General features: G+C 29.4%; 3 protein-coding genes across 3 annotated transcripts; all 3 read right to left on the bottom strand.

Annotated features, from left to right (window-relative positions):
• Positions 1 to 2,922: 2,922 nt before the first annotated feature.
• LOC124939570 lies at positions 2,923 to 5,347 on the bottom strand. The gene is made up of 6 exons (XM_047480031.1): positions 5,316 to 5,347; positions 4,125 to 4,265; positions 3,864 to 3,945; positions 3,667 to 3,765; positions 3,505 to 3,593; positions 2,923 to 3,424 (listed from the first exon to the last, which is right to left on the bottom strand). Exons 1-6 carry the CDS (start codon positions 5,345 to 5,347, stop codon positions 3,316 to 3,318), a joined length of 552 nt encoding a protein of 183 aa, XP_047335987.1. The 3' UTR covers positions 2,923 to 3,315.
• Positions 5,348 to 8,693: 3,346 nt separating this feature from the next.
• Positions 8,694 to 15,204, bottom strand: LOC124939568 (receptor-like serine/threonine-protein kinase SD1-8). The gene is made up of 8 exons (XM_047480030.1): positions 14,404 to 15,204; positions 13,826 to 14,300; positions 13,609 to 13,779; positions 9,965 to 10,113; positions 9,680 to 9,890; positions 9,320 to 9,566; positions 9,087 to 9,237; positions 8,694 to 9,005 (listed from the first exon to the last, which is right to left on the bottom strand). Exons 1-8 carry the CDS (start codon positions 15,202 to 15,204, stop codon positions 8,694 to 8,696), a joined length of 2,517 nt encoding a protein of 838 aa, XP_047335986.1.
• Positions 15,205 to 20,654: 5,450 nt separating this feature from the next.
• LOC124939567 (G-type lectin S-receptor-like serine/threonine-protein kinase At4g27290) lies at positions 20,655 to 24,055 on the bottom strand. The gene is made up of 9 exons (XM_047480029.1): positions 23,717 to 24,055; positions 23,146 to 23,620; positions 22,228 to 22,376; positions 21,943 to 22,153; positions 21,576 to 21,819; positions 21,350 to 21,500; positions 20,972 to 21,268; positions 20,798 to 20,855; positions 20,655 to 20,722 (listed from the first exon to the last, which is right to left on the bottom strand). The coding sequence occupies exons 1-9, from the start codon at positions 24,038 to 24,040 to the stop codon at positions 20,655 to 20,657; spliced, it is 1,977 nt and encodes a 658-aa protein (XP_047335985.1). The 5' UTR covers positions 24,041 to 24,055.
• Between the last annotated feature and the right edge of the window lie 328 nt (positions 24,056 to 24,383).

Raw genomic sequence — 24,383 nt, 5'->3', positions numbered from 1 at the left:
ATTCGTTTATTTAAACTCCTAATCATTTTAAACCAATAAAACTTCAACAAACATATTTAAAAATGAGTTTGAATAAAAATATATTTGAATAAAAAAAACATCACCAAAATAAATAAATATAAGTATATTTGTTTTTGAAAATAGTAGAAGTATATGTATATTTAATTAGGATAAATTATTTGGGCAGTGTACTTTAATTATTTATATCGCTTATTTTTAGTCCTTAAATTAAATTTTAAAATAAATCGTTTATCAAGGTTTAAACCATGGCCTCCCATAAATTTTTTTTTTCAAATGATTAAGCTTAAAATATATATTTTTTTAATATATTATCTTTAATTATTATTTTTTATATTTATATATATATATATAATTATTAAATCGCTTATATATATATATTATCATTAATTTTTATTTTTATATAATTATTAAATCTCTTTTATATATAGATAATATATATATATATTATTTATTTTTATCTATACATATCTATTCCTAAATTATTTAATTTTTGTGTCGTCATTTCTTTTGTCATTCTCTCTTCTAAATTTTATATCCTATCATTTCTCTAAAATAAATTAAGGTATATAATTAAAATATCAAAATAATTATATCCTTACTTTATTCTTTATTATATTTAGTCCAAAAGATAATTTTTTATTTATTTAACAGGCTCTGATCGGCGTCCCAAAGATATTTAAGCAGGTTTGAAATTGAATATCCCTTTCTTTTCTCTAAATCCCCGATTCATCACAGAAACCAAAACGCCACCACCAAAACGCCAACAAGAAATGGTTTCGTGTCTATTGGCAGCTTTTCTCTCTCCATTAATCTCACATGCAGTTTATCGTTTTCTTCCTCTTTCTCCTCTTTTCTCTTCAACAAGTCTTCTTTCAATCCCCAATTCTGCCTTAACAACACACGTTATAATGAAATCTCTTCTCAATCATGACTCACATCGTAACCACGTCGAAATCTTTGCTTCCTTCTTCATCTTCTTAGAGAAATGACAATGATAGATATGTATAGATAAAAATAAATAATATATATATTTAATTTATATATAAAAATATAAAATTAATAATAAATATATATATATATATATAAACGATTTAATAATTATATGTATAAATATAAAAAAATAATGATTAAAGATAATATATAAAAAATAAATATTTTAATCTTAACTCGTTTAATCGAAAAATAACGGAACCAACTTTCTAAAAGCTGAAAGAGCGATTTGTTTTAAAAATTATTTTGAGGACTAAAAATGAGCGATCAGAATAATTAGAGGGCCTCCAGTTAATTTTCCATTTATGTTATTATCTAATTTAAATTAATATTTGAATAAAATACTTAACATTTCTTACAAAATTATCTTTAATACAAATTGCTTCTAAATAGATTAGGTTATATTTTGAGAATTGTTGTGGGGATGAAAAATGCAAAATGTTTGATGAGAAATGAGGAGCTCACATTTATTATAGTTTTTTTATTTTAGAAATAATTATGTACTAAAGATTGTGAATGGAAACTTGTATAATATGTAGGATTTTGATATAACCATTTAAATCAACTGAGTTTTCAATTATTAAAGTAAAAAAAAAATGATGATTGGGCTTTCTTCTTCCATCCAAATCATATAAAGTGAATGTTGTGTATAAAAAAAATATATAAACTCTCATTTCCAAGAACTCTTGAGCAAAAAAAAAACTAAATGAACTCTTAGCAAAAATAAAACTCATTAATTCTGATATTCTTGGTCCGAAACAAACTCCTCCCGATATAAGGAAATGTTTTAGTCTCTTTATTGAGTAATTCTTTTTCAATTGTCATTGCCTATTAATAAAAGTGTCATAAAAAAAATGTCTTATAAAATACCTATCATTAGCTTTTGAAAAAAGCCAGTCAATCCTTATTGAGTAAAAGTTGACTATCCAAGAGATGTTATAAAGGACAAAAAGTTACTATTAGAGCTTGTTCTATATTGATTTTGTTGCCATTTTATCCACAAATATTATATTTACATTCTTTTCATCAATCAAATTATCTTTTTAAATATACAAAATATCAAAATATCAAAATACTCCACAATTTATATATTTTATAATTTTATTAATTATAAAATAAAATAGTTACTATCATATTTACATTCTTTTCATCAATCAAATTATCTTTCTAAATATACAAAATATCAAAATATCAAAATACTCCACAATTTATATATTTTATAATTTTATTGTACTATTATTTAAGAATAAACCTTTTTAAAACAATTTATTTTAATTTTTACATAAAATATTACTTTCTATAAAAAAAAAATCAGAGTTTATCACCAAATAACCAACATCAAATGAGGCTCTTAATGAATATTATCTTAACTATGGATATGTAAGGATAATTTAAAAACATATTGTTAAAATATTTTAATACTAAAATGTATTTACATAATCTAATTCTAAAATAATTTTTGAAAACATATCAATTATATAATATAGTAGAATATAATCTCAAACATTGTATATAATTTAAAGTTTTAGAACCTCAATGATAAAAAGATAAAATGCAATGAAAACACACAGCTTTGGTAGTTCTGAACTTGAATATCCTTTTTTTTTAAAATGAACTGAACTTGAATATCCTAAAATCCATCCTTCAAAGAGATCAATCCACATGTACAAGCTATTCTTCTACAATTGAATCAATTAACAATGTTACTGGTTCGAATGAATGAAGAACAACTCTGTAATTCTCACCTTCATTCTAGGTTAACCTGCCAAGACACACGTGGACAGATTCATTCAAACAATGTTACACCATCAAAAACACACACTAATTGTTTATATCTGTTTCAGATTTTTTCGAAACATAACATAACGATTTGCGCAATTCAATAGGGATACATATCATACCTGGCTGATGGTTTGCTGATTAGCAGCTGATTTGATCAAACCTATGACAAACTTCTTCTCAGGATCAATTCTATAAAAGGTCACTGAAAATCAACTAATAAGATCAGAAACATGAATATTCTTCGAAAAATAACCAAAAGAAAGTTAACAACTTACCCACATCAGCTGCTCGCCATTGCTTCAAAATCATAAATTCATTGAGCCCGTCAAGAGCATACACCTTGTTATCTCCATTCAACCAGTACCCGAAACCAAACTCCCATTCCTTCCCATTAGTGTCCAAGAATTTAAGACGACATCCTCTTCCTGGTTCTGAAATCTCCGGGAAGAATACCTGTTTGACAATCATTATCCTCAAACAAACATACATCAACTAAACTATTAACAGATAACAAACTGTTTCTCAAACCTCTGCAAACTTTGTAGGTATAACAAGTCGTCCCAGTCTCTGATCCGCGTCGATAGCAGACAACTGTTTCTCAAACAGGGGAATCACGACAGAGCCTGTACACCTATATCGAGAGTGACAAAAGGAATTACATTTAAGGATCAAAATCAAAAACAAAAAACAAAAACAAAACAGAGCTTGTACATCTTGCCAATCATTTTCATCTCTTCCTGATTTGCATCGACCAAGCTAGGACTCGGAGTTGCAGCCACCAGCAGGTTACTCCTCCGCGCCTGAAGTGAGAATTAAGCAATTCATAGATGCGTTTATCAAACCATGATTGTTAAATTATTAAATATCTGTTACCATAATAATGCTAAGCTCTGAACATTTCCTGCATATGATTCCACAAGAATCTGATGGCATGAACTGTTTAAAAGATGCAATACATCCACAGTGAATGGCCTGAAACAATCAAGATAAAATAATACATTGATCAATAGCTAGAACAATTCATCTTCAACTAGACTATTAATCTACCATATATACTAATAATGGTTTACCTTTTGACAAGATTCACAGTTTCTCCAGCCATCCTGATGTTGATGAAATGCATCACAAAATCTCCCCTCTTCATACAGAGAACTGAAAAAACAGAAAATTAAAAAAACTTCACCTCTGCATTTCTTCAAAAACACAGACAGATTGCTTGAGATGCAAGAAATTAAGCAAAATCTAACAATGCAGTTCATCAAACTTAAAATTGTTTAATCGGGGGGACGATTTCATCAAAACCTATCAGGATTCAGGACAACACTATATACAGTAATACAGAAAGAAGAGAAAAGACATGGGTTACCCGCAAATGTTGCAAAGCTGAGCGAACTGTCCATTTCTGAATCGCCAACCGTTCATCATCTGTCCGGAGACAGATTGACGGCACTGGAAACATGCATTTTTCTCCCCTGAAAAAGACATAATCCTCTTTTGCAACAAATTAAGACAACGACAGTCTAGATTTTGATGAACACAGGTCGGTTTTCAGGTCAGAACTGGGAAGGGAGACAATTCAATTCTGAAATGGGTTTTACTTGAATATAGAGTGGTTGGTCTTGACAATGCTGGAAATTATTGAAGAGTAAAGAAGGAGAAGAAAGACCAAACAGATTGCTTAAATCTCAAAATTAATTTTTTCAATCCTTAACAGATACATTAACATTTTTACACTTGTTTTTTATGGGATGTCAATTATTATATTAAAAAAGAACATTTATCAGATTACAATAACCTTTTGTCATTGATTTTTAATGTGATAATGTTAATTATTATTTTTATTTAAAAAAAAGAACACAATTTTTTCTTAAAAAAAACTTGTTTAGAACTTCAAAATCATTGTTCACATTTCAATTCAGTAAGTTTTTATTGTAAATATCTAGTTATATAGGATAATGAATTTGAATAATTAACCTAATGAAAATAACTAATACTTGTAATATAACATAACTTGATAGTATAACGAATTTACCCGCATATTATTTATACACGACAAAACAAATACATTAAATACGACAAAACAGATACATTATATACGACAAAATAGATTAATTTTGAAACAAATTTTCAAAATTTACTATCGGCTTGTTCTGATTCTGGTGATTTGAATAACCTTAATTATTAACAAGTAATTATTAATGATAATTTTGAAAATTTGATTAAAAAACTAAAATATCACAGGTTTAATTTTATTTGAAAACGCTTTGAGTTTAAGTGGAGCATAACTATGGGGTGTTAAGTTTGTTTTTATTTAATTCATAAAAATATAAAGTTGATAATTTTGAGAAATTGAACTTTTTTTGTTTGATAAAATTATTTAAAGAATATTAATATATAATAATAAAATAAATATATTTTTTTAATATAAAATATTTTATTTAATTAATTAAATAATATGATAAAAAAGAGAAATAAAATAATATTTAATTAAATTAAAATTATTTAAATAATTTAAACCAAACCTGTCTATATCAAGATATTGCTGAAATATCATCATTCACTTTTTATAAAGGAAAACAAAAATATGATTATAAAATTATATTATTAAATAAGGTTAAAATTATCATTTCATTACATCTGTAAACAAGTTAGTTATTTTTCAAAACAGTCAAATATATACGTACATATTAAATAAATATCTAATACAATTTGAATAAAAGAGAAAACAATAATTTAAAATAAAATGTGAGAAAATAAACAGATTAATTTAAGAAAAAATATTTGTATACAATCTTTAATTTACTGTTAACCAAATCAGATATAATAACGGTTTGTATCTATCACGAGGAAAACGTTGAACAACTGCTAGCAAGAAATGGAGCAAGAAATGATAGATCTCGAAGCTCAATCTACTATTGAAAAACTCTTCTATGATGAATTCAGACTCATTGGTGAAGGATACCGGTTTCAGCCGGATATTGAAGTCCGAAGGAAGATAGTGAGCTTGATCGATCGTGTACGTATGAAACTCTCAACAATCTCCATTATTGTTCTTCACATTATGCTTTGATTACATTGCTTTTCGTTTCTTAATGATATATTACGCAGTTATCAAAATCTCGGCGTGATCTGGACGCTTTCGAGCCATATCTTGCTATGACTTACTTTGATCGATTCTGGATGAAGGAACACAAGTTAACAGTAATTTGCTTCTCTTCAATGTTATTGAACTATCGATCGATTTCATTTTGGATTTACTGGAGATCTTAATCATTTCTTTTGGTTATAGGTGATCAGAGAAGGATCGTTCTTCCATACAGCGAAGGTTTATGCAATGTGCTTCATGAGTCTAGCTTGTAAGATGAGAAAAAGTAAATTCATTGTAGATGACTTCATTACGGTACCGAAATCTCATTCTTCTTCATCTTTCTGTAGAGACTGTACAAATATACGGTCAGATCACATGAATTTGGTGATGTTTAACAGGTCGACGGTTCGTTTTATTGGAAAGTGGACAGTCATGATTTCCTCGAAACGGAGATTCATATACTCAACGTACTCGAATGGCGATTGAAACCGCTGACTGCTTTCAGTTTCTTGGAATACTTCTCTCCTTTTTTCAAACTGGGAGATCAGACGCAACCGCTTGTAAATAACGGCATCCGTCGCAAAGAAGTTTCAAAGATCATAGTCAAGTTTAAAGGAGGTAATTAAGAATTGCTTCATGAATCATGAAGATTCATGATTCACAAGCTGATCAATGTTGTATTTCTTTCTCATGTACAGATTTCAGATTCACACGGTACAAACCATCAGTAATTGCTGCTTCAGCATTATTCGTTGTTGCTGAGTCAATAATGCCTGAAGATAGACTCGATGAGATCAGAATGGAGATTTCAAGGGAGCGGACTTCACCTGAATCCTATCAGGTAGAGACTAGAGAGTGATCAATTGTATGATCGAATTCATGAATTCAAGTTTCTAATTCGTTTCTCATGTAGGAAGAGCTAATTCAATGTCAAAGGCAAATGACAGAGTCTTTCAATTTGGAGGAGCTTTTCCCGCTTATTCCTAAAGATTCATGTGTTGTTGAGACAAGTAGCGATGTTCATGATCCACCTTTGTTCTCGATGGGCATTCCTGAATTTGACATACATGAGGATGAAGAACAAATGAGCCCGAGAACTATTAACAAAGGCAAGTGGGCTGTAAAAGGGGAATCGAGTGTAGATAATGTTGAAAATGTGAATTGGCCGATAGCAGCAACGGATGATGATGATCTGCTGATGGAGTTTAGGATAAATTGGCCAAAAGACCCTGATCAGGAACAGGCCAGGGTCGATGGTGCACCCTCGACTAGAAAATCTCCTCTCGAAGTAGTCATGGATTGTTTTGTTAAATGCTGCAACTATTTCTGTAAGCCGTGGAAATAGAGAGAACAGGGAACTCGTAGTTAGTACATAGATCATGAGATGAGTGGATTTTGGTTTTGGTATAAACATGGGTTTTGTATTTTCAAATAATCTCAAACAAATTAATTCGTTGTTTCAAATGTTTTACATTAGTAAATCTTATATTTTGGAGAAATTATCTTCATTTTTAGCTCTAAAAATAGTGACTTTTATAATTTGTTTTGAAAAATTAAGACCAATTTATTATTATTATTTTAGATGAATTTGAATAAAACACTGTTAGGAAATATGTATCGAGAAGATATCAAGTTTGTGGACAATGTATTAAAAACATACAAAAGATTTTGACTCTATCTCATATTCATCTTATTATATTGAATACTATTTTATAGGTCTAGGTTTTAGATGAGACTAGTATTGTATGACTATAGTTGAAACATGAAGAATTATACATAAAAAAAAAAGTAACGCTAACAAGTTACATCTAAAATAACTATCACATTTTCCTTGAAGTTAAATATGATCATGATGATTTAATTTTGATTTTACTATATTGGTTACTCCTGTAAATATCACACACATATATATATATATATATATGATATTTAATGTATAAATTATAAATTAAAATTATTATAATATATTTATTATTTAATGTATAAATTATAAATAATTAAAAAATTAATAAAAGTAATATTGAATAAAATTATTAATATATTCAAATTTCTATTCATATAATTTTTTTATTTTTTTATTATTATTTTTTTATTTTTATTTTTTTATATTATTTAAATTAATATTTTTAAAATTATATTTTTGTATTTTAATTTTAATTATAAATATTACATTATGAAATTAAATAATTTATTAATTAAATAAAAATGTAATAAGTTTAGAGAATGTTAACGTGAGTAACTTATGTTAGGTGAATAATTGTGTTTATGTGGTTTCGTGTATACTCGTGCTCGTGTCGTGTCTATACTTGTGTCATGTCTATACTCGTGTTATGTTCGTGTTGACTCGTAACCGTGTTATGTTCGTGTTGACTCGTAACCATGTTACGATCATATACGTGATCGTGTCGTCTCGTGCTTGTATCGTGTCAACCCAAGACCCGAGTGAGATAATATTGTATCGTGTCGTTTTGTATAAATATGCTGTTAGTTTGTAATTATTCAATCCATTGCTCAACTCTAGACTAGAAGATAGAAAAAGTTAAAAGTCCAACTTAACAAATAGTTTGATCAGAAAGATTTATGAGGTGCATGCTGGAAATCCAAATTTGGAAAGATTGAACCATTTAAAAATTGTACCTAAGTCAAAAGTGATATATTAAGAAACTCTTTCATTGGTTCTAACATACATAATGCTAGTCTATGTCACATCATTCCAATAAGGATAGAGTTCCATATTATATTCAAATGCAGTTGGGTTACTCATTGCATATCAGGTTCAATAAACATATCAGCAAGTCCTTGAGCATGTTTTCTATCTTGCGGTTACTGTTGTCACAGTGAATTGGTTGTTTGAGAACACAACATTCTGACCACCATTGCTAGAAGATTCCCCGGATCCAACTTTCCTTTCTGCAAAGTATCCGGGCTTCTTAGGCTGAGCCAATGGTATGTCGCTGCACAGCATCGGCACCACAGAAGACATTGAAGGCCTGTCCTCCGGGGATTGTTGCACACAAAGCAGCCCAATGTTAATGCACCTCAACACCTCCATCGGGTTCAATGTTGTTTCCAACACCGGCTCACTAAGTTCCAACTCCCTTCCTTCGTTCAAAAGATTCCAGGCCTGAAATTATTCAACAAGTAACCATTACAATCTTAGAATGTTGAAGAGAAGAAATATGAAACCTAGTAATGTTATTCTTACATGTCCTAGAAGGTTTAGTTCGTGGTCTGGATGAGTGAAGCCACGGTTTTTCCTTCCGCATATGATCTCTAGTGTCAGCACACCGAAGCTAAATACGTCTGACTTTTGTGAAAATATCCCGTCAATGGCATATTCAGGGGCCATGTAGCCACTGCATTCAAATATGGATTGAAAAAATTATAGATAATAAGATTAAATCAATTAAACATAAGAATAATATGGTGAAAACTCACAAAGTTCCAACGACTCTGGTTGTGTTGAGTGCAATTTCGGTGGTTTCGTTGCCACTGCAAATTCTGGCCATGCCAAAGTCTGATATTTTCGGGTTCATATCGGAGTCCAGCAATATGTTACTAGCTTTAAGATCTCTGTGGATTATTCTTAACCGAGAATCTTGATGAAGATAGAGGAGTCCTCTAGCAATTCCATTTATAATATTGTAGCGCTTAGGCCAGTCCACAGTGGCGCTTTTAATCTTATCTGCAATAAAACCATTCCCAAATAAGTTTCTTTTTTTTTCTATCACAGGGCAGAGCATAATAGGTGTTATTTGTTAAAAAAATTAAATATTTCCCAAATATTTTTTTACTAACCGAAGATGAAGTAGTCCAAACTATGGTTGGATAGGTATTCATAAACCAACAACTTCTCCTCTTGGTGAATGCAACAACCGAGGAGCTTCACCAGGTTTCGATGTTGAAGTTTCGCGATACACAAGAGCTCATTCTTGAACTCATCGAATCCTTGTGTCGATTTCTTAGACAGCCTCTTCACAGCTATCTCTTGATTGTCATGCATTAATCCCTGATGGATATGAAATCAGATTGAGTAACTAATTATGAAATGTTCGTAATTAATTTGGTAATTACTGTTGTTACCTTGTAGACATGTCCAAAACCACCTTGTCCAAGCATGTTGAAAGGGGAGAAGTTATTAGTGGCAATGGCTATTTCTGAAAATTCAAATTGCGGAAGCTCATACTCTTCTATTTTAGTGGAGAGACTATTAGTCTCTCTTACTAATTTGGCTGCAAATAATAAAACATAACAAGATCAAGCTTCAATATTATATATAATCCTTCAATCATTTAATTATATGTGAGGTTTTACTATTATTAAAGAGTTTTCACGCTAAATTTCGTGTACTTTTATATAATTATATTTTGATTAGTTGATTGAAGATTGATAAATTATAAACGGGGTACTAAAATAGAAATATTTTTTTCTGCAATACTATTTCTAATATTATATTTATTAGAGTAGGCTGTAGTTTTTGTACTATTTATAATAATGAAGAGTAATACGAATAGAATGATTATTCTTAATGGCTTCAACTATCATATGTGGAAATGAAATTAATAACCGAAGGTTAAACTAATAACTCTCGGTTTTTCTCATTGAAGAAAACCCGAGAACTAGAGGACATCTTTCGGTAAATACACAATTATTTTTAACGACGGAGTCAATACCGAGGGATGGCGACAGTTACCTTAACTCTCGGATTTTAGTCTATACCGAAAGATATGGGCTCAAAACCGAGAGTTTTAACTCTCGGTTTTGACCATTTTTTTACCAGTGAAAGATGAAAGATATTCTTTAAGTCAAAGATTATAATTTATCTGTGTTTGAGTCATCCTCAAATGTGTGGCTACATTAAGAATGAATGATAATGTTATCAACAATGTTAGTGAATGTTAGTGAATAGATACACGCGAAAAGTCTGGATAAAACTTGAAAAGTTATTGCTCGGAAGATCGATAACACCAAATTATTTATGATCAAGTAGATGATGAGCTTGAAGTATTAAGATGGAAAAACTATATCCGATCACTTGAATACGTTTCACGAGATTATTAATCAGTTGGCTGAATTGAGTATCAAGTGTGATGATGAAGTGTAAGAGTTATGCTTCTTAGTACACTAACGGATTAATTAATGAGAGACGTTCATAATGTTATTGTCTAACTCAATCGAAAATAGTATTTTTTACTATGAAGGTAGTAAAGAGTAGTGTCTTCAATGAAGATATTAGAAGAAAATTACAAAAAAATTTGTCGTATTATGATGTTCTACTTACTGAAAGAAGAGGGAAGACTAAGAGTAAATGCCCAAATGAGAAGTAAAAGCAAAAACACATTTAGTAACAATTCTTACACAAAGTGTTATCATTGTAACAAAATGGACATATCAAGAAATTTTACCAATTGTTTTTAAGAGAGAACAAAAATACAAATAATAAAGAAAGAAAAATCAATAACAGTGATAAATATGAGAAAACCAATGTGGCCACCGATGATTTCGGTAATTTGTATGATGGTGATGTTAATATCGCTTGTCAAAAGACTAGTTGATTGATTAATAACGACATTTCAATACATGCCACATTGTGAAAGAAGATCTTCATCTTCAACAAATAGATGTTAAAACTAATTTTATTAATGATGATTTGAATGAAGAGATTTAAATGCGACAACCATAAGGCTTTGAAATCAAAGGAAAATATGAGCTTGTGTATAAGCTTTAGAAGAGTCTATATGCTTTGAAATAGGCTCCAAGACAATGATACAAGAAGTTCAATAACTCCATTAAAAGTAAAAATATTTTGAAGTGTGAAGCTGATCATTGTTGCTATATCAAGATGTTTGATAAATCATACATTATTTTGTTCATCTACGTTAATGACATATTGATTGTTGGAGCAAATTTGTATGAGATTAACAAACTAAAGAAAGAATTGTCTGAGAAGTTTGCAATGAAGGATTTAGGTGCTGCAAAACAAATCATTGGGATGAGATTTATTTAGAGATAAATAAGTTCTCAAACTTTCACAAGAAAAAAGTATGTGAAAAAAGTTCTCAGTAGATTCAACTTGTACGATGTAAAACAAGTTATTACCCTCTTAGTTAGTCACTTTAGACTATTTAAAAATCAACCGTCTTCAATAGAGGATGAAAAAAAAGTACAAGGTCATCGTTCCGTATGTGATGGTTTGCATAAGACTAGACATAACACATACAGTGAAAGTTGTTAGTAGACTCATGAGCAACCCGGGTAGACAATATTGAGAAATAGTAAAGTGCATACTACGATATTTAAGAGGAAGTATGAGTCTCGCTTTGTGTTTTCGAAAGTCTAATATTAGTTTGGACAGATATAGTGATGTTGACAATGGTGGTGATGTTGATAGTAGAAAGAGCGTAACATGGTAGATCTATACTCTGGGAGGTACTAAAATCAGTTGAGTTTCAAAATTGTATAAGATTGTTGTTCTTTCTAGTTGCAAGGTGGAGTATGCTGTTGTGATAGAGATTGCTAAGGAGATGATGTGGTTGCAATTTTTTTTGCGAGAATTTGGTCAAGACTACCAGGAAAGTGTGTTGCGATGCGACAATCAGAGTTCCATTTATTTGGTAAAGAATCCAGTTTATCATGGTATGACAAAACATATACATGTTCGTTATAATTTATCCGATCAACTATAGAAGATGGAGTGTCAACTCTTGAGAAGATTCCCAAGAGTGAGAATCCAACTAATATGCTGACAAAAACTCTGAAAAATGAGAAATTGAAGTTGTGTGCAACTTTAGTTGGTCTTCTTCGTTAAGGCATCAGATGGAGAGCCGCTACCGATCGAGAGATGTTGAAGTTAGTCTCCAAATGGGAGATTGTTGAGTTATAAAGTCTACACTTATAATAAACTCTACAATAGTTAATTAGAGTTTATTGAGTTTGTATTTGAGTTTGGACATTACCAAGAGTTATTTAGGTTTATTATTTGAATGTTACCCTATAGTTAATACAAAATTTTAGAGAGATAAAGTGTGAGGTAAAAATTATGTAATTTTTTTTTCTTTATGGTGAAATCTTGTGCCGGTTAAAATGAACGTACCTTATTTGAGTGAATCACTATAAATCTGTGTTTCTTGTGTTCTTATTTTTACGTTTTTATAGATCATTTCAAGTAAAAATCAGATTTGGGGGATCCAAATCCTAACAATGATTTAAATAGTTTAATGTCCTTGTGAAAAGGCAAAATGACGCAAATTTAAGTGTATTTAGACGGATAATAATGGTGAGTACCGTGATCTTTTTGATGAGTATTGCAGAAAACAAAGAATTGACATAAAAAAACACCTATGAATACACCTTAGTTAAATGGTTTAGTGGAGGGGATGAACCGAACATTATTTGAAAGGATGCGATGTTTGTTTTTGCAATCACATCTTTCGAGGTCTTTTTAGAGTGAGACTTTGATTAAAGTGATACATTTTTTAATCTCACGCCGTGCGTTCCTTTAAATTTTGTGTGCCAGATAAGATATGGTCGAAAAATGAAGTTTCTTATTATGACCAACCTTGGCTAAAATTGTGTATCTCTGTATTCTATTTTGATGGATTTATTGAAGTTTTATTAGGTTATAAACGAGAAAAAAATAGCTACAATGTTTTCCGCTCTCCTAATCCTAGGTCTAGGTGAATATTATATATAATCTTTCATCGTTTATATATATATATATGGTTTACCTCTTCTCATAATCCAGAAGAAAACGATCATGGATATAGCTATGACAATGACTGCTGCTGCTGTGATGAGTATGATCTTCATCATTCTCTTTTTTTTCCCGCTTGTGTTTTCTCCCAGGTTCACTTTCGACCGACAAAAACAACCCAAAATCAGAACCTGTCGGATTATATCTATACAGAGAGAGAGAGAGAGAGAGAGAGATGACAATTAACATACCCAGTTCGGAATGAGCCAATTTGAGAAAGATATCTTGGCCGTTGCCGACCTGATACTGCCGTATATCAATCAAATCGTTGAACCACAAAAGGCAACCGCTTCCTCCATTTCTGACGTCGGTATTAGCATAAGCTGTGCAAGAGCGATTCTTCAAGCATAAACCTTGGCAATCATTTAAATTCATGGTTTGATCGAACCATGACTCTCTCGTATCGGGCAATTTGACGTTCGAGTATCTTAAGAATCCGTCATTCTTCAGCAAATCTGTTTTACGAACGCAGCCGTGGGTCCAATCAGCTCCGTCCCACTCCGTCTGTGATTTTGGTTTGAATCCAGGCAAACACCCGCACAGAGGAGAATTGTCTTCGATGGTGCAGATCCCATAGGATCCACAAACAGCGAATCGATCGCAATTATCCATCTGGGTCGTCTGATACATCATCCAGTTATTTTCCTTAGCAATCCACACATATTTCTGTACAAACAAGAAAAGAAAAAAGAAAAGAAAAGAAAATTTAGTACAGTATTTGTGAGGAGAAAGAAAGTTATTTTCAATGTGTATGTAATTAATTCAGTACATGGAGGATTCCTAATGGATTGAGAATCATTCTAGTGATCACGGCAGAGTTGATCAATTGAAATTCATAATAGATTTCTTCATTCTTGAAGACGAAATCGTATGTGTAAACCGTATTTGGATTCAAGCTTGGCATCCCGCTGAATTGAAGTCCATTCCAATGACCGCCCCGGAACTGGATCTGTGATCCCTTCCTCAGGAACATTTGTGGAAACCCGGCAATCTCAAGGCGATTTGTGTATTCCCCCGGAGATGGATCGTCGTCGGATTTCCAGGAGGTAAGATACCGATTCAATCCTGAAGACAAATTTGCGCCGTACTTCATTCCCGGTAAGAATGTATTCCCAGGATAGTCAAAGCTCTGCCAGAGAAAATCCTTGGTGACAGAATCACTAATGACGAGATTTCCTGTGTCCAGAAGCTGGAGCACTGATGGATTGGTAGATGGCAGAGGTGGGTCCGATGACCAGAAGACGGACCCATTTGAATTGTGGAGTACGATGAAGCCGGTGGAGTTGAATGTCAGTTTTCCGGATTTATCGGAGGAGACAGGTCTGGCTCTATTCGCAACCCAAACGACGGTTAGGGCGGAAATGTTCTTGTACCAAATTCCGACGTAACGATTTCTGGAACTGCCGGGGCTGAAGAATCCGAGCTCGAACCTGGCTCCGGGAGAGATTATGGTGTTGTGGCCATCTGGCCCATCTGTAATAGACTGGCCCGCAAACAGAGTGTTTTTTAGGGAAAGAGAGAACGATGAGAAGAGAGAGAACAAAATGAAAATGAAGTAGGTGATGATCATGGTGGCGTTAATTAGTAAATCAATCACTGTTGGTTTGATACTAACAAGGTATTTTGTATGTTGGGATCTCTTCCAAGATAGATACATGAGATGTTTTCTTCTTATTTTGGTTACTTCCTTTCTTGTAGTTCCCATTTCATGGGCAGACAGAGTTTTCCTTTCATCGTTTGATAGAGAGAACGATTTAGAAATTAGAGTTCAAAAGGAAATTAAGGAAGATTTGACTGAAAAAAAATTAAGAAAAAAATAAATAAAATTTATTTATATTTTTTTTTATAAATTGATAATAGAATTAATATTAGATAATAATAATAATAAATATTAGTTAATTTAGACTTAATTAATAAAAATCTCTCACTCTTTTTCATTTGTTCATTTAAATTGAACAATTCAAGTTCATTCATATAAAAAAAAATTAAGTTGAATTTATGTTCTTTTATACCATCATTTGTGCACACCAATACCTTCATATTTTAATATTCAAATTGCTCATAAAAATATGAATTATCATTTTATCCAAGTTAAGACCAGACTCACTAGCAACAGTTGAGAATGAGATTACAAAAATATCTTTAATAATAATTGAAATAATTAGTTACTTAGTTTCATTCATTTCTAAGGTTTCAAAAGATTAAAATTTTGATTGAATTTTTTTCCAATTTTATTGAGATGACATATATTGAATAATATTATATTATAATTGTATTTTGATTTAATTTTTAAAAATTATATTTTTATAATTAAATTAATATTAAATCAATTTTTTTTATAAGTATTATATATATAGGGTGTTCCGGTTAATACCGGTTTTGCCTCTTATTTTACAAATCTGTTAATAATATCGGTTTTACTAGTTCTGTTCTATCGTTTTGGTCGGTTTCGGTCGGGTTTAACTAGGAATCAATAATTCAATTTTTTAAATTAAGTAATAATTTTATATAATAATTTTTTTTAAATTATTGTTTGCATTTTCCTATTATACTATTCTCTATCCTTTTATATATTATAATATAATATATTATTATTAAAATATTTTATATTATTATAATATATTTTATTAATATATTTAAAAATATATTATAATATATAATTTTATTATAATAATATAATATATTTTATATATATTGTTAGTTTTTTATATGTTTATAAAGAAAATTCAAATTCATGTGATCAGTGTTGATCAAAGGTCATACTTAAAGTTAAAACACTAAACTAAATGAATGTTAAAAACGTCAAATTTTAATTTGTTTATTATTTTGATTTTATTAATTTATAATTTCACGTGTATCTATAAAAAATAATTTTACATATTTTAATGAAATTATTTTAATTTTTTTAAATTTATTTTTTTAAAATTTTATATAAATTATAATGTGTTTTAAAAATAATTCTATAAAAATTATAATTTAAAATTTAAAAATAATTTTTTTTATAGATTATTAAATATTATTTATAATATATCTTATTTATAAAATAACTAATACAAATTATAAAATACAATTAAATTATTACTAATTAAAACGTTAGAAAAATAAGTAAACCGAAAACCGAACCGGTTAATCGGAACTGCTAGAACCGGTTAACCAATAAACCGTTAAAATGAAACCGGTTAACTATCGGTTGAGTTGGTTACCAGTTTTCCTTTTTTTTGCACGGTCCTAATTATATATATATATTAATTTATTTTATACTATTTTGGTATATGTCGATATACCAAAATTTTAAAAATCGCATATTTTTACCGTATAAATAATTTTGGTATCGATATAATTTCTTATAATAAGTTTTCTAAACCTACTCAACCTCGGTAGTTTTTTTTTTTTTTTTTTAATTTGCATAAGCATCAGAGTTAGTTTTAAGTTTCACTTTTTCTTTTGTATTCTTTATTACCAATTCAAACTATAATTTGTTGGTGATTTCATAAATATTCTAAAAAGATGACAATGACAGTTTTCTATAATATCTACTTAAAATAAGTTTGATTTCATTTATCATACCATATTTAAGATTTAAGGCTAGTGATATCGATTAGTCAAATCCCAATTATTCATAATTTATATTCAAAATTGGTTGTGTTTAAAATATTTTAATTTAGCAATTTTTTATTAATTATTATTATTGTGTATTTCATATTTTAATTAATTTTTTTAAATATATAAATCAATCAGATGTTTAAATAAGGTTTTCATAAACTTTGTAAAAATTTATTATGAACTTTTTTTCATTTATTATTTTCCAAAAAATAACTTTAACTACATGTTATTATTAAATATATCATATTCTAATTAATAAACAACTTAATAATTTAACTGTTAACATATTTTTTTTAAAATAATATTTTTAAAATAAATAATAATAAAATATTTAAATTATTTCCTCCAATAAATTATTTTGTACTTTAAAAAAATCTTATTTCTTTAAAAATAATAAATCATTTTATATAAAAATAACAAATTTACTAATTTTGCAGTATATATTGTATTTATTATTCTAAACAATTTTTTAAATATAATATTTTTGATTGAATTAAAATAAAATAAATAATTTTATATAATATAATAAATTTAAACTAATATACAAAATATATAAAAAAAATATTATTCTAAACAGAATTATTTTAAATTAATATTCAACATATATAATTTTAAAATTTGTAATATAATATTAAAAAACATAAATATAATTTTAAATTTTTATATGTAAATAAGTTAAAATAAAATAATAATGTAAAATTATATTAAATTAATATTCAACATATATAATTTTAAAATTTCATATGTAACTAAGTTAAAATAAAATAAAAATGTAAAATATTTTTTACAACAAAATTACTTATTATTTTTAAAAATAGTTATATAATATAATTTTTTGACTAATTATATAATAAAATTATCAAAAACTAAATAAATAATGAATAATGTCTTACTTTATAATATCTTAATAATTAAATAATTAAGATATTTTATTAAATTAAATTACTAAACAATAAATAAATAATTTTATAATAATTGAAAATAATTTTTCAAAAAACAATTAATTTAAAATAATACTTAAAATATAAAAAACATATTAATTTTAAAATAATTATTCTAAATTAAAGTAATTATTTAAAATTTTTCTAAAATATTATAATAATAAAGATATTTATTATTAGAATTTTTTAATTATTTAAATAAAAATATAATTAATTACCATAATTAATATACAATTATTAAAAATCTATAATATATTAAATAATTTTGATTTAGTTTATAATTTTTTTTAATAATATTTAATGAAAAAGATTTAAAAATATTTTTTTATTATAAGTGTATATATTCTTAGCTAATTATAACTTATAAATACAATCATTAATTATAAAAATATAGTAAATTATTAAATAATTTTGAATATAATAAATAATATATTAAAAATAAAGTTATAATAAAAATTAAATAAATTATATATATATATATATATATATATAAGATAAAAATAAAATTTATTAATAATAATTAAAAACAAATTTATGAATAAATAAATTTAAATGTTTTTCTAAATTTTATAATTATTAAAAAAATACTTATAAAAAAAGATAAATAATTCAAATAATAATTATTTAACTTTGATTTTATTATATTAGTTATTTTTATAAATATCACAACTCTTCATATTATTTTATATATGATATTTATAATGTATTATCTTTAAAAAATATATAAAATATCTTGTTAATCATTTTCATGATTAGAGAGATCGGTGAAGACTTGTTATTATTTTAAGAATACAAAATAATTTAATATTTAAGTGTTGGAAACTATAAAATAATTTAATATATAAGTGTTTGAAACTACAAAATAAAATAAAATTAAAAGTAGTAATCTTTCTCCAAAATAGACCAAATATTCTACAAAATCAATATTGTTGAAACTATGTACAATGATAGTGGATTCTTTCAGATTAATACTCTCAATTAGTTGTACATATTCTGAATTGAGATTTGTTTTATTGATATAGTTAATAGTTTCAAAATGGGTTGAGTTGACGAAAAATAATTAATCCTACAAAGTTGTGAGTAAAAATAATTACAACTAAGATGTTTATGGAATTGTTTAGACATTTGGTAATTTCAATTTAAATGAATCTCTATTATCGGTTCAAAATGGTGCATGTATATAAAATAGTTAAGAAATGTGTTAGTGTCGCGAAAGGAAGGGAATAAAGTTGTGGCATATTATGTATGCAACTTTGATATATGAGTGAGAATTAAAAAAATTAAAATTCTATGAGAAATATATTTGATATTTTATGACTATTATCACTAGAGAAACTAGCATTTAGTCCGTGTATTTGCACGATTAATAATATAAAAAACCGTGAAAAAAAATTATGGATAATATTTTTAATTTTATTTTTAACCGTTTTAAGTTTATGGGTGAGTCAACCCACAATCCGACCCAAGTATCCATTTAATATATATATATATATATATTAGTTAGTTAAAAAATTGAATTTATATTAATGTTAAAACGTACCGCGTTCATCAAATTTAGTGTTAAATTTAAAATATAAAGTCTTAGTAGCTTCGTTGGTAAAAGGTTGTACTTGTTTTTATTATGTTGCAAGTTTGAAACATACCTCTAACATTTTTAATTTTATTTTTAACCGTTTTAAATTTAAGACGGGTCAACCCACAATCCGACCCAAGTATCCAAATCAACCACAACTCTCGACCCGGCAATCCGGACACTTTAAAAATTATATATATATAGATTAGTTAGTTAAAAAGTTGAACTTATATTAATGTTAAAACGTCCCGCGTTTATCAAATTTGGTGTTGAATTTAAAAAATAAAATCTTAGTAGTCTAGTTGGTTAAGAGTTGTACTTGTTTTGTTAGGTTGCAAGTTCGAAACATACCTTTAGCATTTTTAATTTTATTTTTAACCGTTTTAAATTTAAAAGCGGGTCAACCCACAATCCGACCCAAGTATCACTTTAAAAATTAAGCATCATTATATATATATATATATATATATATATATATATATATATATATATATATATATATATATATATATATATATATATATATATATATATATATATATATATATATATATATTAATATATATATTAATGAGAAATGTCACAATGACTCATTTGTTTATCTCATTTATTTGATAAAATGGGATAGAAGATAAAAAAAATAAAAAAAAAAAAAAAAAAAAAAAAAAAAAGTTAAAAATGCAACTTAAGAAAGAGTTTTATAAGAAAGATTTATAAGGTGAATACTCGAAATCCAAATTGAGATTTTGGAGAGAATGAACAATTTAAAAATTATACCTAAAGTCAATAGTGATATATTAAGAAACTCTTTCATTTGTTCAACATAGATAATGCTAGACGTCTATGTCACAGCATTCCAATAAGGATAGAGTTCCATATTACATTCAAATGCAGTTGGGTTACTCATTGCATATCAGGTTCAATAAACTTACCTCCTCCTCCTCCTTCTTCCATGTTGTTATTTGAATACTCTGTTGCTTCATTTACAAACTGGTTTATTTCCAATCTATGTATATATAGCAACTGTTAAATCATATCAAAATAACCTTCAGTAAAGCTGTATGAAGAAGTTTCTACAGCTCGCTCACCAGCGATTAAATTAACCTTCAGTTATTTTTTCCAAAAAATAAAAAGAAACTTCTATAGCTTTCTTTTTTAAAGAAAATAAATGTTTCTAAGAAACATCAAGTCCTTGAGCATGTTTTCTATCTGGCGGTTACTGTTGTCACAGTCAACTGGTTGTTTGAGAACACAACATCCTGACCACCATTACTAGAAGATTCCCCGGATCCAACATTCCTTTCTGCAAAGTATCCGGGCTTCTTAGGCTGAGCCAATGGTATGTCGCTGCACAGCATCGGCACGACAGATGACATTGAAGGCCTGTCCTCCGGGGATTGTTGCACACAAAGCAACCCAATGTTAATGCACCTCAACACCTCCCTCGGGTCCAATGTTTTTTCCAACACCGGCTCACTCAGTTCCAACTCTCTTCCTTCATTCAAAAGATTCCAGGCCTGAAATTATTCAACAATTAACCATTACAATCTTAGAATGTTGAAGAAAAGAAATATGAAATCTAGTAATGGTATTCTTACATGTCCTAGAAGGTTTAGTTCGTGGTCTGGATGAGTGAAGCCACGGTTTTTCTTTCCGCATATGATCTCTAGTGTCAGCACACCGAAGCTAAATACGTCTGACTTTTGTGAAAATATCCCGTCAATGGCATATTCAGGGGCCATGTAGCCACTGCATTCAAATATGGATTGAAAGATTTATATATAATAAGATTAAATCAATTAAACATAAGAATAATATGCTCACAAAGTTCCGACGACTCTGGTTGTGCTGAGTGCGGTTTCGGTTTCATTGCCACTGAAAATTCTGGCCATGCCAAAGTCTGATATTTTCGGGTTCATATCGGAGTCCAGCAATATGTTACTAGCTTTAAGATCTCTGTGGATTATTCTTAACCGAGAATCTTGATGAAGATAGAGGAGTCCTCTAGCAATTCCATTTATAATATTGTAGCGCTTAGGCCAGTCCACAGTGGCGCTTTTAATCTCATCTGCAATAAAACCATTCCCAAATAAGTTTTTTTTTTTTTTTTTTTTTTTTCCTATCACAGGGCAGAGCATAATAGGTGTTATTAATTGGAATTAAATATTTCCCAAATATGTTTTTTACTAACCGAAGATGAAGTAGTCCAAGCTATGGTTGGATAGGTATTCATAAATCAACAACTGCTCCTCTTGGTGAATGCAACAACCGAGGAGCTTCACCAGGTTTCGATGTTGAAGTTTCGCGATACACAAGAGCTCATTCCTGAACTCGTCGAATCCTTGTCTCGATTTCTTAGACAACCTCTTCACAGCTATCTCCTGATTGTTAGGCAGTAATCCCTGATGGATATGAAATCAGATTGAGTAACTAATTATGAAATTTTCTAATTGGATTTGGTAATTACTGTTGTTACCTTGTAGACTTGTCCAAACCCGCCTTCTCCAAGCATATTGAAAGGGGAGAATTTATCAGTGGCAATGGCTATTTCTGAAAATTCAAATTGCGGAAGCTCATACTCTTCTATTTTAGTGGAGAGGCTGTTAGTCTCTCTTACTATTGTGGCTGCAAATAATAAAACATGTCAAGATCAAGCTTCAATATCATATATAATCCTTCAATCATTTATATATATATTAACTGGGGATTGAGTTTGGTTTAATAATATATAATAGTAGCTTGGAGGAAACAAGAAATGAGACAGATAGAGGAAGATAAAGACAAGCCTAAATTTTATTTTATTTTTACTTTAATTACTTTCTCTCCCCTTTTTAGATATCAAGGTCTCTTTTTAGATATGTAGGTTTAAATATTTTTAGCATGAGTAAATATACATTTTATATGTATGTGATAATATTATTTTTGAAAATTTAGATGATTTGTTAGAGTGTAACCCATTATATAGTGAATGGCGGCCTAAGATCGTGGTGTTTTACTCTTGTTAGAGTGTTTTTCACATTAAGTCTCGTGTCTTTTTATATTATATTTTGATAGGTTTATTGAAGATTGATAAGTTATATATAGACATTAAAATAGAAATAATGTTTTCCAACTCTACTATATAATCTTTCATCATTTATATATATATATATATATATATATATATATGGTTTACCTCTTCTCATAATCCAGAAGAAAACGATCATGGATATAGCTATGACAATGACTGCTGCTGCTGTGATGAGTATGATCTTCATCATTCTCTTTTTTTTCCCGCTTGTGTTTTCTCCCAGGTTCACTTTCGACCGACAAAAACAACCCAAAATCAGAACCTGTCGGATTATATCTATACAGAGAGAGAGAGAGAGAGAGAGAGAGATGACAATTAACATACCCAGTTCGGAATGAGCCAATTTGAGAAAGATATCTTGGCCGTTGCCGACCTGATACTGCCGTATATCAATCAAATCGTTGAACCACAAAAGGCAACCGCTTCCTCCATTTCTGACGTCGGTATTAGCATAAGCTGTGCAAGAGCGATTCTTCAAGCATAAACCTTGGCAATCATTTAAATTCATGGTTTGATCGAACCATGACTCTCTCGTATCGGGCAATTTGACGTTCGAGTATCTTAAGAATCCGTCATTCTTCAGCAAATCTGTTTTACGAACGCAGCCGTGGGTCCAATCAGCTCTGTCCCACTCAGTCTGTGATTTTGGTTTGAATCCTGGCAAACACCCGCATAGAGGAGAATTGTCTTCGATGGTGCAGATCCCATAGGATCCACAAACAGCGAATCGATCGCAATTATCCATCTGGGTCGTCTGATACATCATCCAGTTATTTTCCTTAGCAATCCACACATATTTCTGTACAAACAAGAAAAGAAAAGAATTTAAAATTTAGTACAGTATTTGTGAGGAGAAAGAAAGTTATTTTCAATGTGTATGTAATTAATTCAGTACATGGAGGATTCCTAATGGATTGAGAATCATTCTAGTGATCACGGCAGAGTTGATCAATTGATATTCATAATAGATTTCTTCATTCTTGAAGACGAAATCGTATGTGTAAACCGTATTTGGATTCAAGCTTGGCATCCCGCTGAATTGAAGTCCATTCCAATGACCGCCCCGGAACTGGATCTGTGATCCCTTCCTCAGGAACATTTGTGGAAACCCGGCAATCTCAAGGCGATTTGTGTATTCCCCCGGAGATGGATCGTCGTCGGATTTCCAGGAGGTAAGATACCGATTCAATCCTGAAGACAAATTTGCGCCGTACTTCATGCCTGGCAAGAATGTATTCCCAGGATAATCAAAACTCTGCCAGAGCAAATCCTTGGTGACAGAATCACTAATGACGAGATTTCCTGTGTCCAGAAGCTGGAGTATTGATGGATTGGTAGATGGCAGAGGTGGGTCCGATGACCAGAAGACGTACCCATCTGAATTGTGGAGTGTGACGAAGCCGGCGGAATTGAATGTGAGTATTCCGGTGGCTTTATCGGAGACAGGTCTGTCTCTGTTGGCAACCCAAACGACGGTTCCGGCGGAAATGTTCTTGTACCAAATTCCGACGTAACGATGTCCTGACCTGCCGGGGCTGAAGAATCCGAGCTCGAAGCTGCCT

Source organism: Impatiens glandulifera, chromosome 5, assembly GCF_907164915.1.
Source record: "Impatiens glandulifera chromosome 5, dImpGla2.1, whole genome shotgun sequence".
NCBI classification, from domain to species: domain Eukaryota; kingdom Viridiplantae; phylum Streptophyta; class Magnoliopsida; order Ericales; family Balsaminaceae; genus Impatiens; species Impatiens glandulifera.
This window is presented reverse-complemented; position numbering and strand designations above follow the sequence as displayed.

Coding starts and splice junctions, on each gene's coding strand:
- LOC124939570 (XM_047480031.1), bottom strand. CDS start 5,347: ATGATATTTCAGCAATATCTTGATATAGACAG. Junction 4,266..5,315: donor CAATATCTTGATATAGACAG/GTTTGGTTTAAA, acceptor TGTCTTTTTCAG/GGGAGAAAAATGCATGTTTC. Junction 3,946..4,124: donor TCTCTTCTTTCTGTATTACT/GTATATAGTGTT, acceptor CTGTTTTTTCAG/TTCTCTGTATGAAGAGGGGA.
- LOC124939568 (XM_047480030.1), bottom strand. CDS start 15,204: ATGATCATCACCTACTTCATTTTCATTTTGTTCTCTCTCTTCTCATCG. Junction 9,891..9,964: donor GTTTTGGACATGTCTACAAG/GTAACAACAGTA, acceptor CATATCCATCAG/GGATTAATGCATGACAATCA. Junction 9,567..9,679: donor TTTGGACTACTTCATCTTCG/GTTAGTAAAAAA, acceptor GTTTTATTGCAG/ATAAGATTAAAAGCGCCACT.
- LOC124939567 (XM_047480029.1), bottom strand. CDS start 24,040: ATGAAGTACGGCGCAAATTTGTCTTCAGGATTGAATCGGTATCTTACC. Junction 22,377..23,145: donor ATTGGCTCATTCCGAACTGG/GTATGTTAATTG, acceptor TATTATTTGCAG/CCACAATAGTAAGAGAGACT. Junction 20,856..20,971: donor ACCAGTTGACTGTGACAACA/GTAACCGCCAGA, acceptor AAATAACTGAAG/GTTAATTTAATCGCTGGTGA.